The sequence below is a fragment of the Lepidochelys kempii genome, chromosome 18, assembly GCF_965140285.1.
Source record: "Lepidochelys kempii isolate rLepKem1 chromosome 18, rLepKem1.hap1, whole genome shotgun sequence".
Taxonomy (NCBI): Eukaryota; Metazoa; Chordata; order Testudines; family Cheloniidae; genus Lepidochelys; species Lepidochelys kempii.
Genome location: NC_136397.1, coordinates 12431038 through 12456973, shown reverse-complemented (window position 1 = coordinate 12456973; position 25936 = coordinate 12431038). Strand labels below are relative to the sequence as shown.

Here is a 25936-nt window from a genome sequence, read left to right as displayed (position 1 = left end):
TTGTTTGTTTTTTTTCTTAGACTAGTGGCATGATTTTTCTTAGAGATCTGAAGTTTTCAATTTTCATTAAAAGCCAGAATACTTAAGTATGATTGTCAAATTAGATGCCTTAGGAAAATACTGCTTTATCATGAATTCACCCTTCAGCCTTGTGCATACAACACAAGAGCCCATAAAAATTACTCCATTTACAGATTTGCAGGGGAGAGCTAAGCTCCGACACACAACGTTCTCTTCTAATCTTACTGAGTGGGTTCTTGTGGAACAGATAAAGCTGGAGCAGGGGAGTGGATTTCTGAGGGAATTGGATTTCCCAGCCTAATCTAAAATGAATTTGTTTAATCATATTAAAAAGACAATCAATTATTGAAAAGAATCTCCCTACAAATTATGTATATATTTATAAATATTTACATAATTATCACTGTTATTTGTTAGTGTGTGTATAATGTAGTTGTATACATACACACACAATGTGTGTGTATGTAACAATGCATAAATATATTTGTATGTGTGTGTAATAATATATATATATATATATATATATGAACTTCATTAAAATTACAAAGCCAAGCCCTCAAAAGTTAGGAAATGCCAGAATTAAGGGTGACTGTGCATCTTTAAATCAGCCCCCTTGTGCTGTGCTTTATGATAGTAGGTGAGAGTGTAATTAAAGACTATTTCTCCCCCCGCCCCCCAAAACCTCTCCTTCATTCTGTGCACGGGATGGCGGGTGCTCACTTAATGAGCAGCTATTCAATAGTTTTCCTCCTCATTCTTCAGTGTGTGGCCCTGGGTCTTATTTGCTCCACACAGATCAAACCCTGTTCTGAAGAATTATTAATGCCCTCGTGGGCTTTTCTGTGACACTCATCACTATGGTATCTGAGTGCGTCACAAATGCTAATGCATTTATTTTCACAGCACCCTTGTGAGTTGAAGGGGTATTATTCCTGGTTTACAGGTGGGGGAGCTGAGACAGAGATTAAGGTCCAAAGTATCCACTAATTTTGGGTGCCCAATTTGAGATGCCTCAGACCTGATTCTCTTATTTAATGCATAAGCCCCTTTGTTTTCAGTTTAAACCATTTTTTTACCAAAAAATTTCCCGGTTTTACGAAAAGCATTATTCAGTTTTTCCCGATTTTCACCCTACTTTTGTATCATTCAAATGTATAAAAATAACTTGTTTCATTAGATCTCATGCAGTGTATTGTATTTTTGTATGTTTTACAATAATATGTTAGTCTGTGTGTATATGCAAAGCTGCCTGTTGAAGTAAGGCTCTGTATTAGTCTCTAGAAGATACACACAATAAACAACCAGGCACACACGCAAGCTCTGAAGTGCGTGTGCATCTGAATGTTCTGATGAATCTCACGGTCACCACGTACACATTTCAAGCTGCTAGCAGATAACTGTTTAAAGATTTGACAGTAAAATGGGAAGAAAACAGAATACATTTCAGAACATAAGGAAGTATTAGAAAGTTTTAAAAAAACAAACAGAAGAAAAGGATGGAATTTATGAGCAGCAAATGGTGTGGCCCAGTTATTAAATGTAAATATTTACAGGCTAATAGTTCTAAATCTACAACAGTAAACTTTATTAAAAGGAAAGGTTTTATTTGGGGATTAGAGAGATTATTTTCTTAAACTCAGAGGTGGCCTTGTGTTTTGAGTTCTGTTTTAGTTCTGTAGCAAACCACATTGATTAATGGAATTCAAAGTATTACTTTACTGAATACTTTCCCTCCCCATCTTTCCATCCACCAAAATAAACCCAGAAAAATTGAGGTTTTTGCACTGATTTTTCACCTGTTTTTGTTGTTGTGATAGTAAACACTGACATTCCCAGGAAGAATTAGCTAAAATAAAAACTGAAAACAAAGGGCCCTATTAATACACCATTCCAAGCTCCCACTGACTTCAGCTGTGCAACTGAGCCCAGGGTCACAAAATAGGCACCCCGAAAATGAAAAGCACACAATTAGTGACTACCTGTGAAAAGTGTAATTTTTTTCCCCTTTAAATTCCTTTCCCAACATGGCATAGGAAATCAGAGGCAGGGACAGAAGCCTGTTCTTGAGGGCAGCATTCAACTACCTTATCCATGACCCACACACACCCTTCCTGCGATCTCCTCCCTCCTTCAGGACCCAACGTCCAACTTGGGCAGCAACAGAAACCCTTCTGACGAGGGCTGGACTTGGCAGCTTGATTCGTGTTCTTTTAAGGTAGTTGGTTTTGTGCCTGTAAGAGAGGGCGGGGGTGCCTGCGTGTGAATGAGTGTGTATGAGAATTCCTGGCTGCAGCTGTAGCTGTTGGATTTACAGGGCCATGTTCTGCCTTCCCTCACCCTCTGGTGGCCCCACTGAGGCTAAAGGGTTATAAGAGGGGGCAGAACTTGGCCCGTCCTTATTAATGCTGTGAGGCTTGAATGTTCTTCCTTGCGGGACAAATCCTGACGACCTCACTCAGGCTGCCAACCTCAGGGTTTGTCCCTGTGTAGTTAGGGGTCCCTGGTTGTCCCGGCTGCACACGCACCGCTGGCCGGGGGATGCCGTTTGCACCCCGGGAGACGGGCTGGCTCCGAGGCTCGCCCCAGCAGCGGGATCTAAGGGCGCGGGTTGTGAACCCCCTGGGGGGGGCGGGGTTTGCCAGGACGGCGGGTAGCTCAGGGCAGCGGGCGCTGTGCCCCCCCCCCCCCGCCAGGCAGGCAGGCCACACGCAGCAGGGGGTTAGCAGGAGCCCCCTCCCCACGAAGGAGAAATCCTTGTTCTTCATCGCTGGGACGCCGCCCCTGGGGGCTGGGGCTGCGGGGCTCGTGCCCCCCGCGCCCAGGCATCTCTCGGGGCCGATTCCTGCTCCCCCATCCGGCCCGTGACACCCATTCGCCAGGGGCCGGGTCCCGGCGGGTGGTCACTGGAGGGTGAGGTCAGTGCACCCCTCCCGCCCCCCAGTCTCTTCCAAGGAACAAGCTGCATCCTTTCCATCTTCCCCCGCCCTGCAGCCTCTGTGCTCCGGGCCCCGAGGGACAGAGCAACTCGGGGGGCCGGGGGGGGGTGCGGGAATCTCTCTTCATCCCCTGCAGGGACCCGCTCGCTCCGCGGGGGCTCCCGGTGCGTGCCCCCCCCCCAACCCTGCGATGTGTCAGCCGCCCGCGGCCAAGCTCTGAGCCCCTCCACTCCCGGAGCCGGGGGCTCAGCCCGGCCCTGGCCCAGCCGGAGGCGGGGTCCCTCCAACCCAGGCTGCTGCGGGAGAGAAGAGGCTCCGCCGGGGTGAACACGCCCCTCTCCCGGCACCGGGGCTGAATCCCCCAGCGGAGCGCACAGCCGGCAAGCGAGCCGGCGAGCCCAGGGCAGCCGAGCTCAGCCCCGCTCCCCGCCCGCACAGGGGCCCTCGGCCGGCCGGAGCCCCGGGGAGCCGAGCCTGGCGCAGGATGGTGCCGCTGGGGGCGGCCCGGGGGAGCCCCCTGGCGGATGCCGCGAAGCGCGCACGCTGGCGGCTGTCCAGGGTGCTGAACGGGGCGAGCCCCCGGGAGCCAACGCTGCCAGCCAGCCCGGCACGGGTCCCCCGTCTCCCTCGGGTGCGGCCCCCGCCTTCAGCGGCCCGCGGGCGAGGCCGCCAGCAGCTCGCCACCCCTCTCGCGGCCAGCTCAGGGGCGGGTGGCCCTGTGCCCCGGGAACGGGGCCTGGTGTGCGCTGCGACTCGCAACAGCGATGCTGAGCGAGCATTTAAACCCGGCCCGTGCCCCGAGGAGCCCCGTCTACTCTGCGTCGGAGTAATCTAGCGGCGGCTTTACCAACGAGAAAGGGGGAAGAGTTTTCCCCTCTCAAAAGCGCCGCTTTCACTGGTGTGAATCCGGAGTGGCTTCACCACCTCTTGGGGGAGCCACGCCAAATCGGCCCCAGTGCGAAATGAGAGCAGAGTCGGGCGCTGAGGCAGCCAGGGAAAGCGCAGGGTGACTTCCCCCAAGTAACCCAGCCCGGTTGTGCAAGTGGCACTTCGCGGGGGGCAGGAAACTGGTCCCCGGTCCCCAACGCCCCGCCCGAAGGGACTCGCTTCTCGCAGGCCTCCAGAGTGAAACGAGCGATTTAAACAAAACATTTATTGATACACGCCAGGGCCCCCCGCAGTAGGCTGGGGCGGGGGGCGGGGGCGGTCAGCTGTTCTCGTCCCAACACCATCGCTGTTCAATAACAATCTGTCCAACGCGAATACATCCACCAGACAACCGCTCTGTCTAGGCGTGGCACACGTGTTCCGCTCGGGAGGGGTTAAGTTACCAGTCCGCCCAAAAGAGGCTCCAAAAATTCGTGGGAGGCTGGTGGGAAGCTCTGGATTCAGCTTCTCGATCTCCTCTTCCAGTAACCTAAAACCAAGGGGGAAGGAGACACAGTGAGCACCGCGTTCGGACTCTCGGCTTATCTTCAGGGCTAGAGCAGCTCTGTCTCGGGTTTCTGACCTGTCCCCACGCGGCTGGACAGCTGTTCGCTTGGCCTACGGCTAATATCATGGAGCTGTAGGTATCCACTGTCCAGCCCTTTCCCCTCGAGCTTCGTCTGAAAGAATCCAGCCGGAGCCAAGGTCTGCCGCCCAAGGCAGAGGATGGGGAAGAATCTTGCAGAGCTACATAGGGCGGTATTGGGCCATCTCTGGCCATACAGTGATTGCCAGACGTGCCTCCTAAGCCTGGTGCTGTTTCCTGGCTAGGTGGGGAAGAACCCTAGACGCACAGGGGCTGAAGGCAGGCTAAGGGTTCTAGTAAGACCTACGGGCTTTGTAGATGTTGCACCCAAGTCCTGTCTGAGAGCCGATCCTCTCGATCCTGGTCCCAAAACAGCCAGAGAAGTGTCGCATCCTCCTGGGAGAAGCAAGGAGATTCCTCCACTGACCCTCCACAGGATCCCGGGGCTGGAGCTGGGTAGCGGGGCTGCTCTCCGGCTCAGCAAGGTCCCAGCTAGGGTCGTCGTCTTCCGCCCCGTAGTCCAGATTCTCCAACTCCAGCGGCTCCCCTTCCTCCCCCTGCGTTTTCTCCTTCAGGAGCTCAAGGAGGTCCTAGAACAAGAGAGGAGAAGACCGTGATCAGCTCCCGCGTAACTGACCAGGGCACCCAGTGTGTGTCCGTATCCCTGGGGCGGAGGAGAGGGGGCCTCCATCCGGACTTGTCCTCTCTCGGATTGAAAATCACATTGCTCAGAAGGGCTCTGCCCCCTGTCCTGCTTGTTAAGGGCTCCCTCATTTTAAGGTGCCCGGTGCTAACACCTTTACGCGGCCTCCGAGGCTGGGGCCAGAGACCCAGCTCCCCACCCCACCCCAGGCCAGCTGCAGCCTCTCCTCACCTGCAGGGCCTGGAGCTCCTGGCTGGTGTGTTTCCTGGGCAGCGGGTGCCCGCCTGCTGGCCCCTGCGGGATGAGAAGAAGCAGAGAGGCCCAACAGCACAGGGCTGCGCCTTTCATCCTGCCCGGTCCCTTGGGCTGCCTGCAGACCCGAGCGCCTTGGTTTGGGCTCGAACGGCTACTCGGGCTTCCTTTATATATATCCCCCCTTCACCTCCGGGCGGCTTCCTGCCAGAGCTCGGAATTCGGGCACTCAGCCCTGATAAGGGAACTGGCTGCAGCCAGCGGCACCCGAGGTCACCCTTTCGGAAACGGTGCGTGTCCCCCTCCTGGAGCCGCGGTCGGGATCCTGTTCCGCTGCAGCAGAGCCAAGCCGCGCCGGGGATCAGCGCATCTCAGATGCCTCCTTCGCAGTCCCGCTCTGGGCAGCGCAAGGAATGAAATGACCGCGTGGTCTTCCCTGTTCCTAGCAGTCGCCATTAGGCTAGCGCTTGATGGATCGCCTGGGGTCCCTTCAGTGCCTTGAGCGCGTCCTCCTGCCCCCCTCCCCTGATGGGGGGACACGATCCATTGCTCGCCCCCGCGAAGGGAACTCAACCCCCCTCTTGGGCCAGTCTGCAGCCGCCTGTATCTGGGGGAGGGGAGCAAAGGGGTGCAGAGAGGGTTTGGAACCGGTGTCTCTGCTCTGCTTGCAGCCGTCCTCACCGGCAGCGTTTGTGTCTCTTTCAGTTTGAGCTGTAAAATGAAAGGAGGAAAACAGACAAGTGTTAGGGAAGTCTCACTGCCTAAGTCTCCCCCGCCACTGGCAGACCCAGTGCCACTGACAGGGGTGTGGGGCTTGCCAGGCTCTGCCAAGTTACACTCTGGTCTGGGGGCTATTGGGGTTAGTTACTCCCCCACTAGAGGTGCCAGCCAGCGGTGGCATTAGTTACCAGCTTGCCCTACTTTTTCCACTGGACGTACTGTGCTGCCCTGTTGGGCCTCTTGCAAGAGCATCACCACCTTTCTGTGGGCAGGGGCGCCCCCCATTACATGCCACCCAGGGGTGTCTGTGTAACAATCTTTCTGTCACACTATTTTCAAGGGTCTGCAGCCTTGTCTGCACTGGGAATTTGTCCTGATTTCAGCCACAGATGACCAGCAATTGGGGTAGCTCCCTTCATGTAGACAAGGAAAGCAGTGATTTCACACCCATGGAGTTTACTCCTGCTTGAAAGTGGGGTAAGTTGCACTGGTACAAATCACAGCTCCTTATTCATACCTAGATTTTGCACTGGGGCAGCTGCACCATTTGCTGGTCATCTATGGCTGAGATCAGGTCAAATTCCCAGTGCAGACAGGGACTCAGCTGCACTTCCCTTGTCTGTGCGTTTGTTTTAGTGCATCTAACGCCAGACTTTTTGGTGCTGTGGGAACTGATTGAGCCCCGGGTTTTGCTAGGACATGCTTTATTTTTCTTCCTCCACGTTAAAATGCTGCTTTCTCCAAGACCCCAGAGGATGGTGCAAACCTCCCTATGGAATTGTGTGCACACCAGTTCATCGCCATTTAAAATGTACCAGACTACGTGTGCTGTCAAGTACCAGCATTTCCAGTTTAGCCCCTTGATGTAAAACAGTTAGGTATTCCCCAGTGACTTTTGACAAACTAGACATCATATCTAGATGACGAGTGCAGGCCGGCCACCACTCACTCCCCATGTCTCGTCCTCCTGCCTGTAAATGATGGGGCACCGCGTCCTCCTCACCCCACATACCTGTATTCTAATGTGAGAAATTCCGAAGCAATGCTCATCCTTCATGGAAAGTCCAGCTGTTATGCTCGGCAGAAGAGGTCACTTTATTAATTATTAGTTTTAGGCAACAAGCTCTTGTATCATTGAACTGGTTACTGTAATGGATGGCCCGCCTTTCTGCAAGGTCTTCTAAGTTTTGCCTTGGGGCGTTGCTACTGTTTCTTATTAGCCTTAGCCAAACAAGTCCATCTAAAAATGACCAAAACCAAGTATAAAAGGGAGTAATTTCTTTGGTGCTGGGGCAAATCTCCATCCTCTGAAGCATCAGGGGTGGCCACGGCTGGAGATAGGATGTTGGCAGGGGAGGCGCCAGGGCTTTGAGGTGGGGCTGAGAAGGCTGTAATACTTTGGTCTAATTTTCTTGGTTGGGTTGAGTATGAGGGTGCTGGGTAGAGGTGGTGGCCTGTGATATACAAAAGGTCAGCCTGGATGACCCAGTGGTCTCTTGTGGCCTCAAACTCTGACTCTAAATCCTGAGGGCCTCATTCAGTTTTCACGTAGTCCTTATGTCAATACAAGAAACAGAGGCTGTGTTCTCCAGCAGGGAGGGCCCTGGACTGGCAATCGGGAATCCTTGTTTCTGGCTTCTCTGCTGGTGACCTTGCCAGGTGACCTTGGGGAAGTCATTTCCCCTTTTCCCCCCTCCCACCCTTCCTGTCTTGTCAGTTTAGCCTGCGACCTTATACTGTTTGTACAGTGTCCAGTGGATTGGGTCCTGATCTCTGCTGAGGCCTTTAGATGCCATGGTAATAATACATCTCCCAGGGCCTGATCCAAAGCCCACTGAAGTCAATGGGAGACTTTCCGCTGAATTCAATGGCCTTTGGAGCAGGCCTTCAATGGGAATTTTGCATGAATAAGGATTTATCCCTATGGCAATAAAATCAGCAGATCTGCCTTGGACACGCAGCCACATGCTGGGAGGTATCAAGCACCTCTTAGGATCGGGGCCTCAGGGAGCAGACCCGTTGAGTAAGATGCTGCCATTGACGCTTTTGAGGCCAGTGGTCATTGTACTCCATTCCTAGCATTCTACAGAATGTGTTTTTCATCTTTAAAAAGAAGGGGGGCGGGGGGAAGGCACTTCTGGTCTTCTCAGCTATTCTCATACCTTCCGTATGGAAATTCATGCTCAGCTGCTTTGTTCGGTCTGCTCCAGCCAGATTGAAACGACAATGCTGCTAGAGCAACAAGCTTTTCCCATTAGCTGACTAGCAGGCTCACTTAAAAGCGTAGCTGTGAGCATTTAAATACTAATAGTAATAAGCAAGTTACCGAAAGGGCAAACGCATCCAGCGTGAGTCCTTAGGATTTAATGAGTGAGCATTGGATGTGATGTAAATTGTTCCCTGTGACATTTTGAAAAATAGCATTTTGAAATGATGAGACACAATGCCTAGGTGATAGGTTTAGCCGGTAACACAGCATCCTCTGCAGAATCCGAGTTCTTGTCCATTTCAGGTTCACACTTGTTTACCTTTTGTAGGATTCTGTTCAAAAGCAGGCCATTTCCAGTCCTAAACCACAGCAAAATAGATTCTGATCTCCATTACATCAGTGTAAATCTGGAGTAGCTTCGCTGACCCTGGGTGTACACCAGTGTGACGGAGACTGGAGATTGGCACAGGATGTTCAGGAAGTAAGCCTCTAGAATCTAGTGCTCGAGAGGAAAGGAGGCATCTGCCAGTAGATTTCTATTACCCCTGGCCAAGGTTTGAACTGGGCTAGATTCCACTGGGTCACAGATTTGGGTCTAAGGTTGTGATGAAGGGGAAATTACAAGTGTATTTGAACAGGTTCTCAGAGCCCCACTTAGCTCTCTGGGGCTGGGACAATTTTTGTTCTGTGTTAGTACAAAGCCCAGCACAATGGAGTCCTGGCCTATGATTGCAGCTCAATGGGCTGGATGAATGCACTATAAGGTGGGTGGAAAGCTGGCTAGATTGTTGGGCTCAACGGGTAGTGATCAATGGCTCCATGTCTAGTTGGCAGCCGGTGTCAAGTGGAGTGCCCCAGGGGTCGGTCCTGGGGCCGGTTTTGTTCAATATCTTCATAAATGATCTGGAGGATGGTGTGGATTGCACTCTCAGCAAATTTGCGGATGATACTAAACTGGGAGGAGTGGTAGATACGCTGGAGGGGAGGGATAGGATACAGAAGGACCTAGACAAATTGGAGGATTGGGCCAAAAGAAATCTGATGAGGTTCAATAAGGATAAGTGCAGGGTCCTGCACTTAGGACGGAAGAACCCAATGCACAGCTACAGACTAGGGACCGAATGGCTAGGCAGCAGTTCTGCGGAAAAGGACCTAGGGGTGACAGTGGACGAGAAGCTGGATATGAGTCAGCAGTGTGCCCTTGTTGCCAAGAAGGCCAATGGCATTTTGGGATGTATAAGTAGGGGCATAGCGAGCAGATCGAGGGACGTGATCGTTCCCCTCTATTCGACATTGGTGAGGCCTCATCTGGAGTACTGTGTCCAGTTTTGGGCCCCACACTTCAAGAAGGATGTGGATAAATTGGAGAGAGTCCAGCGAAGGGCAACAAAAATGATTAGGGGACTGGAACACATGAGTTATGAGGAGAGGCTGAGGGAGCTGGGATTGTTTAGCCTGCAGAAGAGAAGAATGAGGGGGGATTTGATAGCTGCTTTCAACTACCTGAAAGGGGGTTCCAAAGAGGATGGCTCTAGACTGTTCTCAATGGTAGCAGATGACAGAACGAGGAGTAATGGTCTCAAGTTGCAGTGGGGGAGGTTTAGATTGGATATTAGGAAAAACTTTTTCACTAAGAGGGTGGTGAAATACTGGAATGCGTTACCTAGGGAGGTGGTAGAATCTCCTTCCTTAGAGGTTTTTAAGGTCAGGCTTGACAAAGCCCTGGCTGGGATGATTTAACTGGGAATTGGGGTTGGACTAGATGACCTTCTGGGGTCCCTTCCAACCCTGATATTCTATGATTCTATGATTCATAGGCACTACTGCAATACAAATTATAACAATAATGTCATCACAAGCTAATGAGGCTCCACCATCTGTGACTAACTGACCTAGCACTGCTGAGAGACCTCAGATTGATTCATTTTCCAGGCCTGTCTCTTCTCCCAGGCATTGGAGGAACCAGCTAGCTGAGGAGGTTATTGAAGCTGGGATGTTTGTTGGTTTTTCTCAATTATCTGTGGAGCAATAAGAAGCCTGTTCTGTTCCTTTGTAATAGTTATGAGAATGCGACATGGTAAGAGTACCATGGGCTTGGATTGATTGAACGATGATAGCTTATATCAAAACCAAGACAATACATAAATGGAGAGTCCCAGCTGGTTCCTGATATGCACTGCATTGTCCTCATTAGAGCATCAGATCAGCATTAAATATGAGAAGTGGTGTTAGCTCGCTTCCCATCTCCCTCCCATCACACTCTTTATAACTCCAGATCTTCCCTCTCCTCTGGGCACACGCATGGAATCATTCAGCCTTCAAGGTCAAGAAATTCTCAGTAGCTAAGAGGAAAAGTGGCATCTGACCCAAACTCTTTAGGAACTTTGGGCCAGATTCTGAGTTCAGTTAAACCAGAGTCACTCCACTTACATGGTGGCTTTGCACTGGTATAACTTAGATCCAAATCTGCTCCTATTTTCTCTTCTGCCTCTGGAAAGCAGCATTTGAAGCAACGAGCTACTATGAGAGCATAATGGACCTTGAAGTGAAATAACTGATTTAAGAGAAAACAAAAAGCAGGCAAAACTTCTAAAAAACCCCTTGGGCCAGCATGAGCCTTCAGTTACTCCAGAACAGTTCCACTGAGTGAAACAAGCAAGAGCACAATGCGGCCTTTTCATGTTCAAAACCACAGTTGTTTTCACTAAAACCAGGTGAATAACATTAGAGCTCATCTGAACATTTGCCATCAATAACCGGTCTAGCTTATCCTGTTTCAGCTTTTGAATATCTGCTAGCAGGTAGCAATTTCCTTAATCGTATTTTTTTTTAATTTATTCGATTCGTGTTTTTTACTCTGTGGCTTGATAGCCATGGTTCAGTAGTCGAAACGGGAGTGGTATTACTGAGCCGTGAGATTGGTCAGATAGGTCACATGTTTAATTCCCATTGACTCTCCCTGTCCTGTCACTGGCAGGGTTTGTGTATTTTGGCAGTTTATTTTTGTCCCTCTGCTATTATTTGTGCAGGGTTCTGAGATGTTTCATGAAGGAGGCTGTAGAAGGGCAGAGGGCTGCTGTTGGTGCTCGAGCTGAGCAAATACCAGACTTCTCGGTTTGGGAGCTGAACTGAAAAATCTGGTTTGACTTGAACCAAACTTTTTTTTTTTAATTTCTTTTTGTCAAATGGGAAACACTTAATTGAAAAAAAAAATCCGTTGAAGGGTTCTGAGCTGACCCAAACAATTTTTTTCCCCCCAAGTATTTCAATTCATTTTGAGTCAACCAAAACCAATAGTTTTCCCAAGGTTTTTTTGTTTCGTTTGGGTGCATATCACCATTTCCTTGTGTGGGGTTGGTTTGTTTTGTCTTTCTGGTGTTTTTTGAACTGACCAGATTTGAAAGCATGAGGTTATTCCGAATCAAAGTCACAACAAAACACCGAGACTCCTTTTTTTATTTTATTTTTTTCCCACAACCAAAACTATTTGCCCAATTTGGGTCCAAAATCAGTGAATAGTTCTGAACCCTGAAAAATGCATTTTTTCAGTGACAAAACAATTAGTGGAAAAAAGCCTCACTCAGCTCTAGTTGTTACCAAGCATGGCTCCAGTCCTGCAACTGAACCCCTCTCGGGGACCCATTGACTTTGGTGCGGCTCCCTGAGGATGTACAGGTCTGCACACTCTAATCCAAGGGTCTGCAACATGGCATTCATGACTGAGGAATATGTCTCTATTCTGTCTAGATGCTGTTCTTCATTAGCTCCTCGAAAAGAAGGGCTCTAAAGGGGTCATCTAGTCTGCCCCCCTCTGCTGAGGCAGGATGAAATATGCCTAGACTATCCCTGACAAGTGCTGGTCTAACCAGTTCTTAAAAACCTCCAAGGACAGGGATTCATTCTACCACCTCCCTTGGTAATCTGTCGCAGTGCTTAAATATTAGAAAGAGTCAGAAAGCTTTTCCTACTATCCAATCTAAAATGCTGCAAATTAAGCTGATTACTTCTTGTCCTACCTTCAGTGGACATGGAGAACAATTGATCACCATTTCCTTTATAACAACCTCTTCCATATTTAAAGACTATGCCCCACCTCAGCCTTCTCTGTTTATGTACTACAGTTATTGCAGCATTCAGTCACTCTGAACCTGAGCTGCCATTAGCCATGCTGAGATTGCCCTGATTTTTGATTGCTGTAATGAAATGGTGAGCTTGCTTTTCTCATGATGTCATGATGGATAGGAGTGGAAGCCTATCACCATGCAAAACCATTTTTTACCTAAACCTAAATCTGGGATCTAAATCAACCTTCAACCTTCAACCAGATCCCTTCAACCTCTACCTGGCTTGATCCTTCATTTGATGTCATGAGTCATTTCAAGAATATTGGTGGAATGTTCCATTTTGCACCCTGGCGGTGAAAAGTAGCACTGTATATAACGGATATGGTACATCGATTATTTCATAACTAGGATGCTCAGAGCTCCGATGTGCCTAAGTAAATGATTGGAACATCTTTCCCCAGCAAGAGATAGTTTTGTTCATTCTCACGATACAGCTGATTAATTTTCAGAGAGCAAAACCAAAGCTGATCTCTTAAATAGAATAAATGGTGAACGCATAAGACCTAATGAAGCTTTACAGCTAGAGACCGGCAGGAATTGCTGTTGAATTTCCTACTCCTGGGCTGAGAGATTGTCATTTCATTGGCTGCATGAGATCCACTAATCATGTGTGTGTGTTGCTTTTAGGAGAAAGTAGTGTTTGGGGGGAGAGTGGTTGTTTTGTTTTCTCCCTAGAAATGCAAAGAATCATGAACTTGAAATAACAGGGATAAAAGGGAAATGAAAGGGAGATAAAGGGGTAGCCATGAGAGAATAAACTGATGGTGGCTTCTAAATGTTAAAAGGATTTATAAAGGATAAAGTGCCACCACAAACAAGAAAGGAAAGGACACCTCCATTCGCAAGTAATTCTGTGCTTCAGGGTCCCCTCCTGATGGGATTCTGACAGTTTCCGTAGAACTGTGATCATGAATTTGCAGCGTACCCCTTGGGAGTGTGTTTGTAAATTCCATGCAGAAGTGTACTTGAAAATGTACTGGGTGGGAATCTGAACTTGCTTTACACCAGTTTCCAACTGGGGTGATGCTGCTGGGTGGCACACGTCTCTGATGTACACTGGTGTAAATCCACCGGAACTCTGATTCGGATTTCACAGTATCTCCAAGGAAGTCAACAAAGCCACAGTGAGGCTTGGAAGAAGGGTCCCCCTAGCCTCACAGTGGCTAAGGGCAGGTCCAGAAACTACAGGAAAGTCTACACTGCAATCATGTGCTGTGCAGCTCATGTAGACAGATCTGAACATAGCTGAGCTAGCTTTAATCAAATTTGCTTTGAGTGTGGCTGTGCACCCCTATTGTGTGTTCTTCCCGGGAATTCTGTGGGGAGCAAGTTTACAGGCAGGGTGTTTGCTCAGGGCCGGGTCTCTTACATGAATTACTGTGGCATATTCATGGAAAGTAAATTTCAAATTAATGATCACAAGAATTTTCACTGGATACTGGATTTGAAGAACACTTGCCATCAGGGAAGAGAAACAATACAATGCAACTTCCGTGCCCCAGTCCAACCAGTGTGGGTTCTGCACTGAAAATCTGCAGAACAACGCTGGCAGGCAGTGAACAGGCTGTGCCCGATTCTGTGACCCCAGCTCATACATGAGCAGTCCCAGTGATGTCCGTGGGACTGCTCACCAGCATCAGGGCTACCCAGTCAGCTCCTTGGCAAGCAGCCTAGGGGTTGACCTACACCCCATGTGTCAAGCAGCAATGAACAAGTCTGAGGGCATGTCTACACGTACAGTGCTGCAGCATCTGGTGAAGATGCTCTGTGCCGATGGGAGAGCGTGCTCTCACTGGCATAATAAAACCACCTCTGCAAACAGCAGAAGTCATGTCGGTGGGAGAAGCTCTCCTGCCGCCATAGCGCTGTGCTCATGAATGCATGTAACTTATGTGGCTCGGGGGGGGGGGGGCGTGGTTTATTCACATCCCTGAGCCATGTAAGTTCTGCCAACACAGACTGTAGTGTAGACCTAGCCTGAGCCCAGGAAAACAGGGCCAGGTTCCGTGATTGCACTGTTTGCAGCAAAGAGCCTGCCCAGGTGTATTTTGGATACAGCTTTTGTCAGAAAACTAGTTTGTGTCCCAAGTGAGCCATGCATAAGACTAGGGATCACGATGAGCTTCCCGTCAAGGAGGACAATGTTTTTCTAGACCAGACAACCTTAAACATGCAAACCTCCCCCAGGATTTCAGCTGGGACTTCCTGTGGCACTTAGCAAAGAAGGTGAAAGCTTCCTTAGAATAGGTATGCAAAAGGGCCTCATGTCAGTGTCACTTGCTTGTAAAGTGCGTCATCCCGTTCTAGTGGCTGGCCCACATAGAGAATAACAACCTACTACTGCTGCCAGCTGATGGAGTTACCCCTTTATCTCAAGTGATAGAGGCAAATGCTTTAGTGCTATAAGGCCAGGGTTCAACCCCCAGTGAGGGCTGTTGCATCAGCCATGCTGTGTTCTCTTGGACTCCCCCAGCTGCTTTTCTGAGGTAAATGCTTTTTGTTTTTCTTTTTCGTTTGTTTGTTTTTCTTTTTCTTTTTATAAAATCCCTTTTTATCTTTCTTCAAACAACCTCTCAGAACATGCATGTTAACCATTAACCAGCCATCAGATGAATCTGAATAGCTCATATTTATTTGACCAAATGTAAATCATGGCAGCACTTTGCCTTCTGGAATGATGAATTAGGAAGAAAATCAGAGTGGAGGTTTGAAACACATTCACTAAATGATGAAAACCAATGTATTTTCAGCATCCATGACACAATGAGGACTGTTCTGTGAGAGTATTTTCCTACACTTGGCACATCAACAAGACAAATGGAACAGATAACTGCTTTGATAAGTTAATACCATGATACAAACAAGGTAGCAATGGTCACGTATGGTGGGGGGATGGCCCGGGAGGAACTCATTCAGTACAGTGTCCACAGGGGAGTTAGTGGAGCTGGAGCAGTTTGAGCTGAACATCTCATTGAAAGGCAATGGGTCCTCTAGGTCCTGAAAATCTTAGTCCTGCCAAGGAAACAAAAGGAGTAAGTGACAGAAAGGAGCTCAGCCAGGTTTCACTAACAGGAACTAACTGACTTCACTATTTTCTAGGGCCCGGTTCTGCTCACTTACCCTGCTCCAGGGGGTCTCTCTGGATTTACACCAGCGTCATTGGGGAGCTGGCGAAAGCCTCTCTTGGCTGGCTTCTCTGAGGCAGGACAAACTGCACACAGCTGATTTGGGGAAGGCAGGGGAGGGGCGGGTAAAGCCCTGGGGGTGTAAGATCAATAAATCAAATATGCAGGTGGTGCCAGGGACGTCTGTGGAGTTGCACCAAGGTGAAGTTGGTCCCTTGGGTCTGAGGGGAGGAGGGATGGCCAGTGTCATATGTACCTTTTCCTTCAATTCGAGCTCTTAACTCTTCCTCCTCTATGTACTCATACCTCCCCCCCCCCACACAGTCTCATGCCGCTTCTCTCTTACCATAGCGAATAGTTAGCATCCCAGTCCGCTCAGGGATCCAATTCTGTCCAGCTTGACACCAAAACAACCCCTGGACAGGCCCTTTTTGCTCCTGCCTCGGTATCTCCTGGATGAGCCCAGAAGATCACTGAAGAGCCTCTGGAAAGTACTGTCGCTGATGGGGACCCCCTCGGGCAGGTCCCTGGAGTTTCGGGCCCATTGGAGCACAGAGTCCTGTTGGTCAAAGGCACCTGTTGGGATCATGTCTTCTTGCTCCTGGTCCATCTCCTCAGAAGCCAGGGGATGCTCCAGATCCTCATCTAACAATCTGGACAGGCTCTGAAAGACAGGGAGGAGAGTGGGGGTGGTATTGAGGTTCAGACACTCCTTCAAATATTGTCATGTAAACCTATGTCAATGCTCATCTCAAACGAACCCATTTTAAGCTTGACTTGGATAGAAAAATGTGCTAAAATCTCAACAAAGTAATGACAATGATCTCTGGTCTTCATTGTCCTCCACTAACAACTCTGTTTTATGTTGGACACTGGCTCTCAGATGCCTTCGGGCTATAGGCTTCTGCTATGATCTCAGTTCGACATGGACCAGAAAAGTGAGGGATGTAAAAGGAGTCTCTCCTAAAGCTGGGAGCCTGGTGTCTGGGATGAGAAACGAAGAGGCTTGGAGGGGCTAAAGGAATAGTAAGCAAAGGATGGATCTAATGGAACAGCTGGGGAGAGGCTAGGCTGATGCTGGAAGGATTAGCTCTGAGGAGGTTGGAGGGTTACAGGGTATATAGGGATGTTGGACCGACGGTGAGATAATTAGAAGATACTCTTTCTACCGGGGATACTTAAAATGCTTTTTATTAACAGCGTAGGATCCCTTCTCTCCCTCTCTTTCCTGGGTTTATCAAGCGGGTGACTGAATCCTCTGCAGTTCCGTTGAGAGACGATTCCCCTCCTTGTTAATAGCATGCAGCCAAAACCAGATACTTCGGCTAGAGACAGAGGCAGGTTAGGAACTCGACGGATGAACTTGCCAGTGCCCAGGGCAGGGCTACAGGGGGGAGGACATCCATACTCTGGGTAAGAAAATGCAGCTTCTTTTTCTCTGAAGTTTAATGACTTCACCCAATCCCAGACTGACCTGAAATTTTGCAGTCTCCCTCCTACCCCGGGGAACAAACAACACTTGACCTCCAATTATCTAAAGTCAATCGAGAGAGAAGTCAGGCAAGGAATAGCTTTGGTTTTGCTCAGTTAAGTAACCCATGTCTGCCAGCTTCATGACCCCGACGCTCTTGAGCACCTTCAAGCAGCCAGGGAAGGCTAAGAAGAGCCGTATCTAATCTGAATCTTTGGAGCCAGTAACTCCAAGTTTCAACGACTCATCGGCCACATGATGTTGAAATGAGCAGCTGCTCTCTTACCTGTAAACTGGAGAGAGGTTTGGCCCTTGCCTGGTCCTGGCTGAGGAGAAGCAGCAGCAGAAATCCACAGCAGAAAATAAGCTTTGGGTTCATCTTTGTGTTGTGTTGTCTCCTGCAGTGATGGGGCGTCTCTGGCTCCTCTTCCCCTTGAGTCTCTCCTGTTGCAATGTCACTCTGTGTCTCTGGCTACTAGCCTTTATACCTTCCCCCATCCCCTCCCAGGGCCACCTCTGAGCTCCTGCCACAGCCAGGATTGGTTTAAGAGGTTCTAATCAGCTTTCATTAGCCCAAGGGGAGGAGGGAGTTTAACTCTTTTTGGCTGGGAATAAGAGGAGCACATTTTGCGCTCCTTGAGCTGTGTGGCAGCATCCTGTAGTTGTTGATCTGCAGCCTGCTCTTCTGATGCCACCTGTATGTTCGTTTTCTTCACTCAGTGTGATCATTAAACCTTATGCTTGCTTTTCTGTGCCTCTGTAGAAAAATAATCAAGAGAGAAATATGGAAAGAAGTAGAATCTGCAATGCACCCCCCGCCCATACGCTTGGCTATTTTGTCATTGCAGAAGCGCACATGCTGGGGGATCTGGGGGTCTCATAAACATGTACGCTATAGAAGAGTGTATTATTTTAATTACATTGGTACTTGATGACAGGAGGGAAAAGCGGGGTGGGTTTGGAGAGTGCAAGGGCATTCCAAGTCCTGCAAATATGACCAATTGCCTCAGAAAGTTGCTTTTCTTGACATTTAGATTCTTACTGGTTTGGGTGACAAGCAGTGAATTTAGAACCTGATTTAAATACCAAGAGAATTCCCTAGTGTCTCTGTCCCAGGTGCAGCATACGCTCTTCTCCCCTGGTCCGTGGGGAGCACTTCCCTATTGTGAAGCTGGCACTGCCAGAAGCATTAACAGGAAATAGTGGTTCTGGCCCTAGCCATATCATAGCTGCCCCTGTGCGGGGAGGGTGAAAGTTGGGGGATACCTGGCTCTCAGCTTTGGATAGCTGTGAGGGCCAGACACAGTCTGGTCTGGGTGTTGGCTTAAGTCCAGTGAATTAGGGTGGTTGTGTATTTGCCACCTGTTTACCAGCACGCTCAGTGCGGGTGAGCTCCCTTTGCTCCATGGCTCTGGGCATTTCTCTTCCAGAGGCCAGGCCGAGGCCCAAGGCGAGTGAGAGCGTTGCCTGTGTGAGGACTGCCTAAATCCTTTGGCTTTGGCCCATGGTGGTGACCCTTTCTTACACATACTGGGGCAAGATCAAGTCCTTCCAGGCTGCAGCAGAGAAGCCCAGAGAAGCCCTCACCAGTGAGGGGCATGAGCTCAGTGGGTCCCAGAGGCATCATGTGGCCAGGGGGAGTAGGGTTTGCCCCCTCTCCCATGCAAGGGGAGTGGCCTTTCAAACATGTCAGGAGAGCAGCAGGGTTATGGGGTGGACTGTCAACATCCCAGCCACTCCATTACACCCTGGCACCCAGTGACAGCAGGGCTTGTGTTACGGCTTCTCCACCCAGCCCTGTCCACACACCCCACTGGTGAGCAAGGGAATGGGAGCCCCACAGGCATAAAGTCTTATAGATTAACCATTGTTTCCGTATTAATGCCAGGTGAGTTCATCCTGAGAATATGCAACATCATAATCAGTAATAAGAGAACTCTGGTGGTGGTTCCCCTTATTGGGAGTGTTTCTATGAACTTAGTTACATGAACGTCTTGCAGCACTCAGACATCAGTCTAGGGGAACAGCTATGTGGAGATGGTGTGACGGTAGGGTGACCAAATGTCCCGATTTTATAGGGACAGTTCCGATATTTGGGGCTTTTTCTTATATCGTCCCTTATTACCCCCCACCCCCTGTCCCGATTTTTCACACTTGCTCTCTGGTCACCCTATGTGACGCCATGGAGTCTCCATCTAAACTTTGAAGATGGATTGGATTCTTTGTTACAGTTTGAGATGTGGGGGTAGTAGGTGCTCAGATACCATGGTGCTGTGAAGACATTTTGATAAACCACCACAATCCCACGCCAATTGCATTTCCTGGAGTGCTTTCCACCTACTTTCAACCCCCACATTAACCATTTTATCTGATCAGAGAAAGAAGAGCAATTTAATCAGCCACTTCCCCACTCTCGGGGCCTGAAATTTGGGCCCACTGAAGGCAATACGAATTTCCCTGAAAGAGGAAGAATACATCTTGATCTCACACAAAGCTCTATTCCCCACATGTTGTGCAGAGCGTTTGGCCATTAAACTGAAGTCTTGTGGAGAAAATGGAAATGATGAGCCATCTGGCTTTTTAGCAGGCATAATTTCATCAAGATTGAGATTCGCATTGGCGCCGGATGTTTGAAAGGAATTTCTCTGTGTGTGTGTGTGTGTGAATGTATTCAGCGCTTTCCCCACTTTATTCCTCTGTGAAATCAATTTAAAACACAATGCTTAAAGGCCTCTCTGGAAATGGGTATTCTAAGGAGAAGTGTTATAAGCATCCCCTTATGACAGAGGGGGAAGATGGATGTTATTAGATCTCTGGCTGTATCAACAACACAACAGCCCACATTTAATCTGGGCCCTATTGAGAAGAGAAATCATTAAAGCCACAGCATTTGCACTAGCAAACAATGGCACAAGAACATTTTCCCTTCTGGAGGATTTGAGGTGGGATCTGAGCACCTTCATTAAACAAATATATAAAGATGTCATTTCTCCTGCTTATAATCTGGTTCTCATTTGGCAGGGGGAGGAGGAGGGGTTGAAAACTGGTCCTATGTCTGTATATATCTGTAGGAGATCACAATGTCTAATTGTCGTCAAAATAACGGTGTCTGTCCTGTGGTTTCGAGTCATGCTTCAGATCTGAATCCTTAGCAGCATCTCTGTATTCTGAGTTCTACAGGGGATCAGGGCTAGTTTGTTGTTTGCCCCTCTCACTTAGGTGGAGAAGGGGATTGCTCCGTTAGCTTTCCATCCCCTTTCACTAGCACGAGTGTAACATACGCACCAAGCTGGGGGATGGGTGGGGATGTAGAAAGAAAAGGGTGTAAAAGAAGCAGCACCTCCCATTTATCTTTCATCTCCTCCTTACACCATCCTGGTGGCTGCTTTTCCTGCCCCAGCCCCATATTCCCCTTCATCATGTCAGTTACACTGACTTACAGTTGTGTAACTGACACTGCAATTTACCATTAGCTCTGAATTCGCTCTCTGGCATCCAGTCCTGGGGAGGGATGAAGCAGCAGCCCTGTGGAACAGCAGAACAGCCAGGGGTTCAGATACATGATGGATTTGGCTAAAAACAAGGGGTAATGCAACCCAAGAGCTATCCTATCCAACTGGAGTTTTGCAATCTGCTGCCAGAGGAGGGTGCCGTTCACAGGGCTGGGGGGAGGATGTTTAGCAGTTTGGGGCCATGGCAGCATGAGACAAAATCTGTTGTGAGTTGGGTTCCAGAGTGAGCAGCTGTCTGTCTGTCTCTCTATTACAGCAATGGGGGTTGTGGAAGTACTCCCTTCACCACTGCCCACTCTTCCTCTCCTGGAGACACTCAAAGAAGTCAGACACTCCCAGAGCAGTCTGCTCTGCTCTTCTTGTTACTAGTGTCCTAAGAAAGGATCAGACCCTATGGGAATTTGAGGCAACCTTTCAGTCAGAAAGGAAGCCATGTGGCTTCGAAGTCACAGCCCCCTCGATCTTTGGAAGGAGATGAAAACGCTAGACATGTAGCACTGAATTAATGCTGCTAGCGTGGCAGGAGGCTTTCAGCATAACTTTCTGTGGTGGCTCTAGGACTCAAGAGCAGGTAAATACAGGTCAGAAATATCCTTGGAGTAGATGAATGGATGGACCAGGGTTAGGGTATGAGCCTTCGAACTTGGGAGTCCTGGGTTCATGTCTCTGCTGTGCCATAGACCTCTTGTGACCTTGGGCAAGTTCCTTAACCTCTCTGTGCCTCCATTCCCCATCTGTGAAATGGGGATATTCGCACTGCCCTGCCTTACAGCAATGTTGTGAGGATAAATGCACTAAAGACTATTAGGCTCTCCAATACTGTGGTGACTGGGGCCAGCTATTTACCTTAGATACATTGGCGCTGGACTCCTAATCTTCGTATGACAGAGAATGCAATACCAGTACCTGACCTCCTTTGGCATAGACCACACCCACCACAATTCGATAGACAGGCATTGCTGGCCAAGTCAGAGGCTCCCATCTGTCTCTCCCAGGGCAAGATGGTGGTAATGGAAAGTTTGGCAGGTCTGGAGTAGTTCCAGATTCCTCTTCACTCCCTGTCCCCACCTGTTGGTGAGTGTTGCTTTGTGCTTTTGAACTTGGATGTGGCTGCACCGCACTTCACAGGCATTTAGGCCAGAAGGTACCATCGTCATGGGCTAGTCTGATCTTCTGCACAACAACACAGGCCAGAGAATGGCACCCAGACTTGTGTGTTGAAGCAGAGCATGTCCCTGAGAAAGACAGCCGATTCAGATCTAAAAATTCTGCATGGAGAGTTCACCACCTCCCTTGGAAATTTGTTCCTATGGTTAATTACCCTCCCTGTTACAAATTAGCATCTTAGATCCTGTTTGAACTTTGCTGACTTCAGCTTCCTGCTGTTGTACCTTGTTATGCTAGATTAAACAAAATGAATGATTGTTGGTAGATTAAGTAGGTCCTGACTCACCTTGCAGAACCCATGGTAGCTATTTTCCAGCTTTTAATTTAGGAGGACAGTATCAATAGAACCCCTTTGACCTCATTGGTTCTACTTTCTTAGACTTCCAGGTGAACCTCACTAAGAGGTATTCAGCACAGAACATTTTGTGGGTGAGGCAGGAATTGAACCTGGATTTCTGGGTATGGTAGGTAAATGCTTAAACCACAAGGCCATGCTTCATTCCATAGTAGCAGGATGTGAAGTAAATTCTATATGTAGTCTGTCCACTCTGCAAAGTCTGTAGAAGACAATGGGAAGGTGTTATATAAATGCAAGTTTTGGGATTTGTTACCTGGGGAGGGAAGGATTCATACAAACCATTTTCTATTTTTAGTGTCAAGTTGTGGAACTGTGCTGAGGTCCAGCAACAGAAGCAGAGCAGGCCTGGGGGTATAAAGAGATCCAGACAGAATAGGCAGCTGATCAGCTAAGGGGGGAAATGTCCTGTATGTTTCCTAACATGAGAAAGTTACTTTCCCGCAGCATTTGCTTTCATTGTAACTATTCAAATATATAGCAGGGTGGGTGGATATATATTATTGCACATACACATGTAGATCAGTAATGTGACAAAATTCACTAGTGTCCACGTCCTTAAAACCATTACAACGCTATTTAAAGATGTGTTTCCTCCAGAGCATTGGCCACTCTCGAGGTATTTGCAACACAGTTTTAAATAGTCACCTTTCACATGGTTGTTTAAGTATTTGTATTGTGGGGCCCAGTCATGGACCAGGGCCCCCTTGCACCAGGTGCTGTACAAATACAGAACAAAACCAGCCTCTGTGTCCCTTAAAGCTTGCAATGTGAAGTGCACATGCCTTTCATTTCATAGAACAGACAGAGAGACTGTTACGGACCAGGACATAGTCTCGGTCAGGTCTAGTGTGTCCGGTCAGGAGCGAGGATACAGAGCTGAGGGTCAGAACTAGAGTCAGAGACCAAATGTCAGGGCTGAGGGTCAGAGCCAGAACTGGGGTCAGAGTTGAGCGAAGGCTCAGAGCTGGAGTCAGAGAACAGGGGCAGGGATCAGGAACCAGAGAAGCAAGAATAGGGGACAAGTCAGATCAGCAGAGCTCAAGAGTCAGGCGAGAAGGCAGGGACTGATGTAGCAGCCAGGAACTCACCTGGTTGCATAGAGGTCTTGTTTTTGTGCTGCTTTCTGGCTTAAATAGCTCAGCTGGACCAATCAGTAGAGCCAGGCGCTTCTCCAGCCACCACTCCTGTGGGCAGTGTCTCTCTGGCAGGGCTAGGTTTCACTAGCCATTCAGCCCACCAGCTGCTAACAAGCTGTGGGAGGGTGGCTGGGAAATAAGTTACCTGGAGACCTGTGGACTGGGTTCAGGATTTCTGGCTTCTCACAGAAAGGGCAATCTGGCTCCATCCAGGCAGCATCTGTGTCCAGAGCTAAGTCATTAGGAGAAGCCATTTGGTAAATATCTCCTATTTCTCATACATTGTCCACTCCAAATTTCCTCTGCTGGGTCTTGATTAGCATTGGAAATCTGGGCTGGATCCAACTGGAAAACAGAGGCATCATCACCAAGCTTTAATCCCAAGGGAGGAAAAAACTCTTGGGGTTGCTGGGAAATAGCAGGAGGCCATTAAATGACTTTGTGCCCATTTCCAAAAGTGTCTTCACTCTGCCATTGGCATGGAAATGTCTCTGCGGAGAAAAGCGGATCGTCCTACGCCCTCATGTCTCCTCCAGAAATACTTCCCAGCTCTCCTCAATGCTTTTTCCCCATTGGCAGCTGAGATCTGGGCTCCTGAAAGAAGTGACAGGTTTCAGAGTAACAGCCGTGTTAGTCTGTATTCGCAAAAAGAAAAGGAGTACTTGTGGCACCTTAGAGACTAACCAATTTATTTGAGCATGAGCTTTCGTGAGCTACAGCTGGGGGCAAAGTGGCATGTGTCTGCTGCTTCTCTTTGTGAACCACATCTGTCCTGAGCACAATAGAATCCTGTTGGGACTGGAGTTGGGCAAGGCTGCCTTGCTTGTTCTTTCTGCTTGTGACAGCTGCACCCCAGTGCTCTTCCCAAACCGGTAGGCGGGGGGACAGAAAAAAAATATCTACATCTTGCAAAGACAGAGCCAGTTCTCTGGGTGACGTAAATGCTCAGGCTACCGCTGGCCCTATGCATGGACTCTGGAGACTACATTGCCTAGATGATAAAGCAAGACACTGGGAGTTGGGACCTCTCAAGTTTAGTCCCAGTTCTGCTACAGATTAGTCATGTAACCTTGGGCAAGTCACTTAGCTCCTTTGTGCCTCTGCTTTCCCATCTGTAAAATGGGGATGATGGCCCTGACTTAACTTGCAGCAGTGTGGTAAGGCTTAATTAATGTGTATAAAGTACTTTGAGATATTCACATGGCAGGTGCTATTGACCAGGCAAAGTGTGATTATTAGTAATATGCCTCCTCTTGCATTTCTGTCCCAGCCACAGAGGGTGGGCTGAGAGGGAGCTGGGATCCAAGGCTGGAAGCCAGGTGTGTGCTCAGACATGCACTAGGCTAATGCATTTTGGTCCCATTTGAGCAATGAGGCGGTTTGTTCATTATCCTCCTCTCTGCTAGCTCAGTGACCCCTGTAGCCTCCCCCAGATTGGTCTTGCCTGTGTTTCCTGGCTCACCGCAGCTGGCTTAAAGGGCAGTGACGTGTGTGCAGCGCTTCCATCAATGCAGGATCGCCAGTTGCCTGATGGAAGCTGGCAGGAGGGTCCCCTCATTATTAGACGTTAACATTTTGCTTGAGTATCTGAGCATTCACCTGGCTGCCCTCTCCAGCTGTCTGGTGGCAGGGCTGGGCCAGGGTTCAGTGCACAGCATCATGCGCCCGCACTTGGCTGGTCATTACCCAGTGGCCGGCGCTCATCTGGCCCTTCTGTCACTTTGTTGCCTTCACCTTTCATTTTGCGCTGACAGCCCAGGCTTGTCAGAGCGGGGTGCCTGCAGGGTGTTGCTGCTCTCTCTGAAACAAAGGACACTCAAGGACCATATTCAGCTCCCGGGCACCAAAGTAAACCTAGAGTAACCCCATCAGATTTACATCAGCATAACTGAGAGCAGAACTTGGCCTATGCCTCAAGGATTTCAGGGACGGCCTAGCATGGGAGCCAGCCTCTGATCTCCTATGGACTGTCACAATCCTCAGCTGCAGAGTGTAAACCAACCTGCTAGGAAGAAACTTTCCACGTGGGCAGGTTATCCCATAGCTGCCTTCTGCAGAGTTTCTTGCACCTTCCACTGAAGCGGCTAGTCCTGGTCACTTTCAGAGACAGGGCCCTGAACTAGATGGATCATTGGTCTGAGACAATATGGCTCTTTCTGTGGTGCTGTTACGTCTGCTTTGCCCTGCGAATTTACTGAGACTCTGCTGTTGCCCCGTCTGAGCTCAGTCCCACCAGTGTACATAGGGAGTTATTCCTATTACTTTAGTGGAGCTGCTCCAGACCCCACCCCTCTTGATTGACAATCCCTCGCTCTCTACTGCCTGATGGGTATAAAGCCCCTGGGACTGGCGTGTGCTGATCTAGCTAGAGCAACGGTAGAGACTGACTGGAGCGAGCCAGGGCTGGGCTGTCGGGCAGGTCTGTCCCTTCCATGCAGTCTGTTGGGGAGTTTGCACTAGCTGGAGTATCTCGGATCAAACACCGTCAGGGTGAGGAGTGGAGAAAGCTGTGACTCAGTGACCTGATCGGGAGCTGTCTTCCCATTCGGAAAAACTCCTCCTGGCCATGGGGAATGTAGATAATAATGTTTGCGCTCCGAAACATTGTTAATCTTTCTGTGTTAAAAGGCCTTTCCCCCTGCAGTGATTGCTCTGGGATTGCAAGGTGCAAACAACGGGGGCCAAGAGATATGAATGCCCTTGACCAGTGTCCATAGACTGCACTTCACCTTCTGTCCTGCCATCATTG

General features: G+C 49.1%; 1 protein-coding gene across 1 annotated transcript; it reads right to left on the bottom strand.

Annotated features, from left to right (window-relative positions):
• Positions 1-4180: 4180 nt before the first annotated feature.
• LOC140900252 (natriuretic peptides B) lies at positions 4181-5480 on the bottom strand. Its single transcript, XM_073317203.1, has 3 exons — positions 5345-5480; positions 4778-5060; positions 4181-4374 (listed from the first exon to the last, which is right to left on the bottom strand). The coding sequence occupies exons 1-3, from the start codon at positions 5459-5461 to the stop codon at positions 4346-4348; spliced, it is 429 nt and encodes a 142-aa protein (XP_073173304.1). The 5' UTR covers positions 5462-5480; the 3' UTR covers positions 4181-4345.
• Between the last annotated feature and the right edge of the window lie 20456 nt (positions 5481-25936).

Bases quoted from the DNA above. Each gene is read 5' to 3' on its own strand.
- LOC140900252 (XM_073317203.1), bottom strand. From the start codon at position 5,461: ATGAAAGGCGCAGCCCTGTGCTGTTGGGCCTCTCTGCTTCTTCTCATC. The intron at 5,061-5,344 runs GTGAGGAGAGGC...CTCTTGTTCTAG, and splicing joins AGGAGCTCCAGGCCCTGCAG to GACCTCCTTGAGCTCCTGAA. The intron at 4,375-4,777 runs GTAGGTCTTACT...CCTTGGTTTTAG, and splicing joins GTGCAACATCTACAAAGCCC to GTTACTGGAAGAGGAGATCG.